Source organism: Tiliqua scincoides, chromosome 9 (assembly GCF_035046505.1).
Source record: "Tiliqua scincoides isolate rTilSci1 chromosome 9, rTilSci1.hap2, whole genome shotgun sequence".
NCBI classification, from domain to species: domain Eukaryota; kingdom Metazoa; phylum Chordata; class Lepidosauria; order Squamata; family Scincidae; genus Tiliqua; species Tiliqua scincoides.
In genome coordinates, this window is record NC_089829.1 from 17,429,293 (window position 1) to 17,440,011 (window position 10,719).

The window sequence follows — 10,719 nt, forward strand, 5'->3', positions numbered from 1 at the left end:
TTTCATTCAAACACCTTTTCAAACTGGCCCAACTTCCAGCATGTGGGACACTACAACAGCATCAAATAAATCAAATGCGCATAAAGTAGCCCAAACCAGCATTGATGTGGAATGGACAACTATTCCTGGAAGCTTTTGCTCCACTGCTCACAACTTCCAGTATTCAAGATAGTGCTGGATAAAGTGACACTGAAGAGGTTGTTTAGTTTGAGAGCAACAACAGTGGCTAACTTCTCTCACACTTCCTGTCTCCACTGTCTCTAAATAATGCAAAAGTAAGTTGCCCTTCATCGCAAGAGACCTCCCATGCCCCACACACACCTAAACAGCCACTACCAAGGGCACCTTTGCTACAATCCTTTAACAGTGGAACATAGATAATGTGCAGTGACAGAAGTGAGGATTCCACCTCCTCCTTTTATGCAAGGTTAACTGCCTGTATGGGAGCTTCAGTAAATCACTGGGGAGAACAACACCCAAGTTTATCTTTTCAAAGTCCTTCTGATCACCTAAAACACAGCCCTGACAACGTTAAATGTCCATCATGGAAAGCTTAGTCATACGATTCCTCTGCAGGCTTCACATTTAACAAGGTTTAACATCTGTTCTATCAAGCAAGCTATGCCAGTTGTTATTTATTGAACATAGTGCTATTTGGAGAGAGAGGAAGATGCTCTTCCTTCATAGTAGAGCTTAGAATTGCAACTTAACGTTTCTGGAACAGATGGAGTGGGCGATCAACAAAGAATCACTATCACAAGGAGATACCATTCTGGATCTGATAACTCAAGTGGTTAAGGGTGAAGGAAGGGCTTAAGATCTAAAATCAGCCCATGACAAAATCTTAAAGACCATGCAGCATTGCTCTAACTTCAGAAAACTATTAAACGTCCAACACAAACTCACCTTAAGGATTTTCACAACCACACGCTCGTTGTTGGTGATGTTTATAGCCTCAAAGACTTCACTATATTTCCCCCGGCCGAGTTTCCGAACCAGTTGATAATCGTCTTGATTACTGCAGACAGTGAAGAGGAAAACAACTGAAGAGCGGCTGGGCTGAAATTTTCTTTCAACCACTCTGCTCCACAGACCCTGACACTGAAGAGCGAGGAGCAGAACAGCAGCAAATATGCAGACCTTTCAGGGAAACAGATAGAAACCATTCCATTTGGGCAGATTTGCACTCTCCCTGGATTGTGACAACTGGAAATACAAAGCTTCACAACCCTCATTTCAGCATTTCACAGACAGACCCAAACGAAGTAGGAGCAGCATCTATAACCATCTCAGTTATTTGTCCTCAATCCTTGTCATCTGTCTACAAGCATCAGAACATGACAGTGCCCATCACTTCTTTCTCTGGAAGGATCTGCTGCCATGCTCATCCTGATTCTTGCTCAAAATTTATGGGAATTATTCAGAGGTAGCATGTTGGAGGCATGGAACAAAACGGTCAGTGGGGCAGTGGTTAGAAGGCTGGCTTTGAACCAGGAAAACCAGGTTTAAATCTTCATTCAGACATGAAGTTTACTTGGAGACTGCGGGCCAGTCAGTGTCTGTCCACCTAAGGGCTGCTGTGAGGATATAAGGAGGAGCCAGGTACACTGCCCTGCGCTCCTTGGAGCAAGAGTGGTATAAAAGCATGAAAAGTAAATGAAGACAATGCTGGTGCCAGGTTGCTAGAGACTCTGGCCCAAGGACCTACACTATGCTTTCCATGGCACCCTCACTCTCTCCAATGCTACACTGGATGCTACTATTGCCACAGCTACTGAGGGCTGAGGTACACTCTCAGTCAGTGCCTGACCTAACCAACCCTAATGCCATGCTTGTTACCTGGATTACTCTCATAAATGATGTTTTGTCTTGAGGGTCTAGAGCCAAGACAAAAGGTTCCCGTCATCCTTTATGCCAGATATTCCTCCCTCCCTCACCTGAGCATCCCAACAAAAAAGTTGACAGCAGCAGATGGGACAAACCCTCTCTAATCACCCACATGCCTAGATGGCAGCATTAACTTTTAAGGAAGCCAGGAGATTTGCCAACTGTGACTTTTAGTACTGTTTAACCCCTAAGCAGTTACAAGTTGCTTAAATGCAAACAAGGGCACCAACTACACAGTTCAGTGATTTTGAGGGGAGACCAAACAATCATCAAGAACTGTGTGCAATACACAACAGCATACCTAAAGTCCAACACATGTAATACTATGCTCACAATTTTACTCTAATAGGGCAGAACGAAACCTGTCCCCAATTTGAATCATGAAGCATACAACATGTTAGATGTTACAATCTGCAAATAAGCATACAATTAAACAAAATGGAAAAATCCACACACTCAGCACCTTTTTGAGAAATTAATCAAGTGTCTTGGTAATAATTCCAGTTACAGGATACTGAAAAGGTGAACCAAACCTGACCTGCTGCATCCTGGTCAAACAATCCATGGCAGAACCTAACTGGCAGCCAATTCCTCTTTGGCATGATCATTCTCTTCCTAGTTAATTAACCCAAAATTAAAGCCACACATGTTGAATCTGTCCTCATGCTTTTTGGCACGGATTTAAATCACCACCCAGGATTTGATAGAAGGGGAAAGAGACCTGTTCTTTTAAAATCTTTAAACTACAACTAGTATTTGGTATACTCGCTATTCAATATCTTCCCTCGCATTCCTTTTGGGAGCATTGGGACACTAGCATCACACACTTTCTCATAATACATAATCCATTCTTGTGTTGTGCTAGTTTCTTTAAAATCAGAAATCTCAGCTTCACCTGCACATAACAAAATGCAGGAATCAGCCACCTGGAGCAAAGGGCCATAGTTCTGCAAGCAGAAGGTCCCAGGGCCAATCTTTGACAGCATCTCCAGGTAGGGCTGGGAAAGACCTTTGTCTGAAACTCTGGAAATGGGCTACCAAACTATCTGTGACAGACCACAGAATAGGGATCTCCAATCATCATGATGTGAGGGCCACACCATATATTTTCACAGGCAGAAAAAAAATCAGTTTTATAAATGAATGAATGAAATTTGAATGAATGAATAAATTTTACTTGGATCTTTTTTGTAATCAGCATGATATGATTCAGAACAAATGAGAAATGTGAACATTACAAAGAAATAATGCCTTGCTGAAACTGAAGAATGATATATAATGAGTAAAAATCTGAAACATTAGCAAGTGCTCTGACCAAAAAAGACAAGTTGCTAAGGGCCAGATAAAATCTTGTGAAGGGCTGCATGTAGCCTCCAGGCTGCAGTTTGGAGACCTCTGCCACAGACCATCAAGATAGGGCAGCTTCATACGTTCATATATACGTATGTTATAAGTTAAAAAGGGTATATAAAGCAACTAATTGTGTTTGATTGCAAATGTGTATCCAAAGTCTGCCTGGGTCAAGATTCCAGTAGCAAGAATGAATGCGTATGTTGTAGAAAACAGGCAGTTGTTTCTTATAGAGCTACAAGTCACACCTTGTTTGATGAACCTTCATTAAGAGATTCAGACAAGCAACAGAGTAGCAAACCTATGCCTAAAGAGGCCAGATTTGGAGGCCAAATATGATGCAATAAACACTGGTATGAAGCTCAGGGTGGATGGAAGGGTTTTTCTGAGTGGGGGGGGGGGGTCTGCCCACCCCAGTCAAGCTGCCTTCCACTCCTTGTTGTGCTGAATTGCTGGCCTTGCTACCAGGTGGTGGGGGTCTGGGGGTCCTGTGAGTACCAACAATAATACAAGTACCACTGGTTGAGAAACACTGCCCTAGACACTTTGCTCATGTTGTCTGTTTTTAAGCAAAACTTAAGTAGGATCTCCTTCTGCTCCTAGGACGCAGTTGCCTCCCAGGCTCCATCTCTCCTGGCACCCTGTGGCATCCACCTTAGTGGAAGATCCAGTGTGTAGCATACAAAATGGGACAGAGTGCCTCTGCCTTTCACCACTGTATAGAAGAGGAAATTTTGGCAGGTGCAGCTCAACAGGGAAGGGTTTAAAAAGCCAAACCTGCCAAAATTCCCTTTTCAAATAGTGAAGGTATAGGCACACTGTCCCCCTTTGTCACCCTACAGTGCTGCTGCCTGTCAGCATTAACAAGACACAGCCAGGCAGTGCAAGAGTCTAACAGCCCAATTCTAAACACGCCTACTCAGAAGTAAGTCTCATTGTGTTCAGTGAGACTCATGCCCAGAAAAGTATGGATAGGAATGCAGCCTAAGAGCCCAATCCTATGCATGTCTACTCAAGACTAAGTCCAGCTGTAGTCAATTGAGCTTACTCCCAGGTAAGTGTGCATAGGAATGCAGCCTTGCACCCAACCCTATGCCTGTCTACTCAGACGTAAGGCCTATTCTAATCAATGGGGCTTACTCCCAGATCAGCGTGCATAGGAATGCAGCCCCAGAGGCCCATCCTAGGCGCGTCTACTCAGGAGTAAGGCCCAGTCCAGTCAACGGGGCTCACTCCCAGGCGAGTGTGGAGAGGGCTGTAGCCTCGGTTCGCCCCTCGGCGGTTGGGAGCGGCCCAGGCCCAGCTGGCGGCGGAGGCGCCTGAGGACCCCGGGAAAGAGGCTCCCGCCCGCCCACGCCCCGCGCGGCCTTACCCCCAGGTGGGGACGTGCGCCTCGTAGTCCCAGTACTCGCGGCTCCTGAGGCTGTTCACCTCGGCGTAGACGCGGGCCCTGCTGCCGGCGGCCGGGCCGGGCATGGCGGGGCCGGGGGGCGGCGCGGGGCGGCAGCAGCGGCGCGGGGCGGCGGCGGCGGCGGGTGGGAGGAGGGGGCGCCGCCAGCACCGGCGCAGGAGGAGGAGCGGGAGGCCCAGCGGCCGAGGGAGCCGGGCCGGCGGCCGGCCGCCGGGGCGAGGGCGAGCCTGACTCCGGGCTGGGCCGCGGCCGCGTCTCTGTCCCCTCACAGGCGCCACTCGCCGCCGCAGCGGACCCGGAAAAGGCGGCGGCGGCACCGGCGGCGGCCTCAGTGGCGGCGGCGGCGACGCGCCCACCAGCCCGGCCCTGCTCGGCAAGAGCGGCGCCTCGCGGGCCGGTCCGCGCGCCGCACCGCAGCGCCCCCTGCCGGCCGGAGGACCGCACCGCTGGCCGCGCCCCCAAGGGCGGGGCTGCTGCGCTGGAGGGGCTGTGCGGTGGCGGGGGCGGGAGGAGCCTTCGGCTGCACTCCTAGCCACACTTTCCTGGGAGTAAGCCCCATTGACTAGGATGGGCCTTACTTCTGAGTAGACACCCATAGGCTGGGGCTCTGAGGCTGCAATCCTATGCACACTTTCCTGGGAGTAAGCCCCATTAACTACAATGGGACTTACTTCTAAGTAGACATGCACAGGATTGGGCTCCTAGGCTGCAATCCTATCCACACTTACCTGCAAGTAAGCTCCACTGAGTGCAGTAGGACTTAGTTCTGAACAGGGATGCGAAGGATGTGCACACTGCCTCAAGTGCCAGGGGAGGTTGGGCCAGAACTGGAGAATGGGTAATAATTTCCACTGCAGATTCCTTAAAACACAACCATGACTATTGTACATGAGGGAGGATAGGATGCATTACAGGTGGAGCCTCTGTCTGTGGATTCAGGACCCATGGTTTCCAAACCAGTGGCTCTGCCCACTTTTATCCTCCAATCGCAACCAGAACTATGCTCGGGTTCCATTTGGAGGCTCCTTCCAAGGGCCATGGCCTCCCCAACCCACAGGAGGCCTTCTGGAGCCTCTGGAAAGCCAAAAATTGGCACTCCTGTTTTTCAGCTGAAAACCGGCAGTGCCGATTTTTGGCCTTCTGAGGCCTCTGGAAGTCCTCCTGAGGGTTGGGGAGGCTGCACACAGCCTCCCTGGCTCTCAGAAGGGCCTCCAAATGCAATCAGCTCAGGCCGCAATTGGAGGATCTAGGTGCCGCAATTGCAATCCGTGGATCTAATTACACAGGCCTACAAAATTGAGGGTCAGAAAAGTTTTTCCCAAACTTTATGGTGGTTTGATTCATATCAAACCGTATCCGATTTGGAGTGCCGATTCCAAAAATGGCATCCGTTTTGCCCTGTGTGTTGGCAACATTCGGTCTCGAAAGACTATGGTATCGCGCTCTGAATGGTGGTTCTGGAACAGCGTCTAGTGTGGCTGAAAAGGCCAATTCGGGAGTGACAATCCCTTCCACACCGGGAGCAAGTGCAGTCTGTCCCTGGTCTGTCTCCCTGGCTATGGGCCTTCCTTCTTTGCCTCTTTGCCTCAGACTGTTGGCCAAGTGTCTCTTCAAACTGGGAAAGGCCATGCTGCACAGCCTGCCTCCAAGCGGGCCGCTCAGAGGCCAGGGTTTCCCACTTGTTGAGGTCCACTCCTAAGGCCTTCCGTTTTGCCTTATCACGTCTAGTTTTGGAGATATAGTATAGCCTCATTAGTGAATGAATGGTTCAAGCAGCTTCCTCATGAGGAAGCCATGGTGAGAGGGCAAAACGGATGCCATTTTTGGAATTGTCACCCCAATTATACCCAGGAATTGGTGTAACGTTTAAGGAAGCAAAATGTGTGTCGGCCTGTGTTATGTGTGGATTTTGGTATCCACAGGGGGTCTGGTTGCTGTTTGTTGCTGGTTGCAGCCCCCCCCCCCATTACGTTACTTTTGGGAGGAAGGAGTTGGGGTAAGCTCAACCTCAGTGAAAGAAGCTTGGTGTGTTTGCTTGCTGCACTAAAGGCAGGAAGAGTCAGGCTCTGAGCACCAGATAGGCCATCGCAGTGTTCTTCAGCCTGTGGGTTGCAAAACCCCATTTGGGGGGTCACAACAGCCTTTCAAAGTTCATTCAAGGGAAGGCTTGGATCTATCCAAGTAATAGTACTATTAAAACTGAGTTCTTGCTATAATACTGCAAAGCCTTGCCATCTTGTCCCACAGCTACTAAGGCTAGTCCTGCTCAAGTTGCAAGCTCACAGGGTTGTTGTCAAGACACAAGTTATAGGGGAAAGGGGGTGGGCTGGATAGATTGGGATCTGCGAGGGGGGTGGAATCAAAATGGGTCTCATATTTTGGGGGGTCATGGTGTGAAAAAGTTTGAAGACTGAGCAATGGAATGTTGGACATTGCAGCAGGCAACTCTCAGTTTGCCTCTTCAGAACGTAGGGATAATCGTCCTACACTACAGGGTTGTCATAAACAGAACTGTGTATAATTCTGATCACCTTAAGAAGGATATTGTGGAGCTGAAAAAGATGAACAAAGCAACCAAATTGATCAGAGGCCAGAACACCTTCCTTACAAGGAAAGCCCATGCTGTGAGGCACTTTGTAAAAAGACACTTAAGGGCGAGGCATAACTGAGACTGCAATCCTATGCGCATTTTCTTGAAAATAAGCTCATTGAAGACAATGGGACTTAATTCTCCATACACAAGCATAGGATTGTGCTCTCTGGCTTCTATAATTATACATGGTATGGATGGAGAGAAGTTCTTCACACTCTTGCTATGCTAGAACCAGGCTCGGTCATCCAATGAAAGGAATTTGAAGGAAATTCAGGATGGGCAAAAGGATTCACCCAAAGCATAATTAGTCTAGCACAGGGGTGTCAAACATAAGACGGGGGGGGGCGGATACTGCCCTTGGAAGCTTTTTATCCTGCCCTCAGGCTCTCAGCTGCTGAGCAATGCTGAGGTGTTACTGCTGTTAGGGCAGGCCACTTGAAAATTGGGCTCTCTTATATCTTGAAATGTATTTTCTCTTCTGTCATTTGCACCTAATGAGTTCCTAAGTGAGAAAAAGTGCTTATTTTTTGTTAAGACCTGTTTAATGACATCATTTTCTGCCTATTGACATCACTTCTGGTTCTCAGTAGGCACCATGAATGCTGTTCGGCCCTTGGTATGAAACGAGTTTGACACCCCTGGTCTAGCACTTGTAGAAGAGCCCCCTCATATGACTTAAGAGCGTGGGCTGGAATGTATGGAAGGAGGCGGTCTGTCAGGTAGCCTGGATCCAAATCATGGAGGGTCTTCTAGGTTAGAACTAGCAACTTGAATTAGGACCGGAAGCAAATGGGCAGCAAGTGCAGCTATTCCTCCAGTCTGGCATGGGCAGAGGGTTACAGGTGCTTCTGTAAAGTGGAGCTCACTGCAAAGGCTGCTGCTGGCATCCTCCATGGTCCGGTGCAGTGTTGGTGCAAATCAGAAGCGAAAGTGGAGCTGAGAAACTAGCTTGTAGTACTCTTGCAGCGCAGCCTGCTGGCATGACTTCTCCCCCCCCCCTTGTGGGTTCCTAAGGTTCCCAGAGAAGTACATAAGAAGAGCCCTGCTGGATTACCTAGGAGCAGTGTGTGGAATGCAGAGCATCTGCCAATTCACCACCTCCCCAGCCTGCCACTTGAAGAGGCTGCTACCCTGAGCCTCATGGCCTGGCTGCCCCTGTCAAAATGGGTACCAGAACGTTGACTTTTGGGGATGTTTTGTTGCTTTACTATATCATTCTCACTTAGTGCAATGAAAGCAGTGAAGGTGGTTAGTCTGTCAATTTCAGAAGTTTCAGCCCATTTCCTGAAATATCAGATTGTCTGAAATAGGTGGATTTTCTGAAAGTGGATTTTGATAAAGTTTTTTTTTGACTCATTCCTATCACTCTCCACTGATCTTTTCTATAGATGAATCTGATTTTGTTGGATGCCTTAGAATGAGTCATTCTGATTTATTAAACATAGATTTTGGTAAGGAAGGAGGTAATACAACTTTTAAAACTATGGATCTCATTGCCAAACTACTGTTCCCATGTTTCTGGTTTTTCTTTCACCATAACAAGTTATAAAATGCGTTCTGTTCCATTCTGGATTCTGACTGGGAAGGGGTTAATAAAGTCATACTACTGGAAGTGTTTTCAGTCTAAAATACTGTTCTCATGTATCTTTAACAATCCCACTTGTTTTTGTATCAATTTATTTATTAAGGCTTTCCCTGCCTTTCTTTTCTAGCTTTTACACAGACTTGAAACAGCATTATATGCCGAAGTAAGTCCTATTGTGTTCATTGAGGTTCTCCCAAGAAAGTGTACAGGATTCAGTTTCCCTCTTGCATATCACGTCCAGTTTTTATTCTTTTCTCTCAGTGTGTATGTACTTGTGAATCTGTACAATCCTAACCAACATTTTAGCACTGACCTAGCTTCGGTGCAGCCCCAAGGTAACAAACATGCTCTTATCTTGGGGAGGCCCCCTTGATTACCTCACGAATGCAATGCATGCTACATTGGCACAGCTATGTCAGTGCTGGAAAGTTGGTTAGGATTGTGCCCTTAGAAACCAAAAGGTAGCAATAACAAAGCAGCTCAACCAACCTGTAGCAAAATATTTTAATTTTGATGGCCACAACTTTTCTGATTTGTAAGTATTTCCGGTCAAGAAATCATTTAATCCAAGGATATTAGAAGAAAGAGAACATGAGGTCAAAGATCATACTTGAGTGTGCACAAGTCATCCATTCTCATGTAAGATTAATTCTACCACACACACTCACTGTTGCTAACTGCAGTACCCCTTCTTAGGACTCCTGCAAGAACTGTAACCCAGGACAGCTTCGTTAAAATCAGTTTGCTAATCTTCAGTTTGCTAGCCAGTAGACACTTCATTCAGTTACCAAAGGCCTTCTGCTATTATCATCATCAATGTAGCTGATGAGTGTTTGTTGGGGGGAGCGGGGAAGGATCTAGGACTTCTACTATAGTAGGTGCTACTTGGAAACTGACCAGAGTCAAAAAGAAGCATCAAGTTCAGCAGGAGGCAAACTGATAAAATTTGTCTAGAGGGCAAACACATTAAGGTCTTTTCCCAAGGGCTGCTGGAGAGGGACAGTATGGCTGTAAACCAGTGTTTTTCAACATTTTCCTTTGCCAGACCACTTCACATGGTCTACCTAAGTACCACTGAAAGTAACTGGCGATGACATTATTGCCAGTTACTTCTGGGTGGGGAGGCCAGAGGCAACAGAGGCTCAGGGTGGACAGAAGGGCTTTTTCAAGTGCAGAAAAGCATGTTTTGGGGCCTACCACCACAGTTTGTTGTGTTGCATACTTGTCTTGCTGCCGGCCAGGGTCCAGTGAGTACACCAGACACCATCTCAAGTATGACTAGTACCACTGGTTGAGAAACACTGCTGTAAACCTAAGTGTGCCTACCCAAAAGTAAGTCCCCTTTGAACAGTGTGGGACTTAGGCTGCAATCCTATACGCACTTACCTTGGAGTAAGCCCCATTGACTATTATGGGACTTACTTCTGAGTAAATATGCATAGGATTGGGGGCTCTTGCTAGGCTAGGTGAGACTCTGAAACCACACTGTAACCCACTATGAAGAATTTGGAATGAAATAAGGGAAGATCTTTTCAGTGAAGCCTCAATGAGGTGGCCATCCTATCCACACTTGCCTAGGAGTAAGCCCCACAGACTAGAAGGGGCTTACTTCTGAGTACAAAGGCATAAGATCTGGCCATAATGCTGCAAACCTATCCACACTTACCTAGCAGTAAGCCCCTGGGACTATAATGGCCTTACTTCTGAGTAGACAGGCACAGGATTGAGCTCTAAGGCTGCCCTCCTATCCACACTTACTGAGGAGTAAGCCCCATGGACTATAATGGCTTCCTTCTGAGTAGACAGGCACAGGATTGAGCTGCAAAGCTAGCCTCCTAGCCACACTTTCCTGGGAGTAAGTCCCATTGACCATAAGTGGCTTACTTCTGAGTA

The 10,719-nt window shown here is 47.5% G+C and overlaps 1 protein-coding gene across 2 annotated transcripts in view; it reads right to left on the minus strand.

Annotated features, from left to right (window-relative positions):
* The window catches only part of CSNK2A2 (casein kinase 2 alpha 2), a 33,598-nt gene extending 28,859 nt beyond the window's left edge, over positions 1-4,739 (minus strand). For both annotated transcript variants that reach the window (XM_066636952.1, XM_066636953.1), the window contains exons 1-2: positions 4,610-4,739; positions 907-1,018 (exon numbers count right to left, since the gene is read on the minus strand). In XM_066636952.1, coding sequence (XP_066493049.1) covers positions 907-1,018; positions 4,610-4,713 — 216 coding nt within the window. In that variant the 5' untranslated portion in view covers positions 4,714-4,739. The remainder of the gene's footprint in view (positions 1-906; positions 1,019-4,609) is intronic.
* Between the last annotated feature and the right edge of the window lie 5,980 nt (positions 4,740-10,719).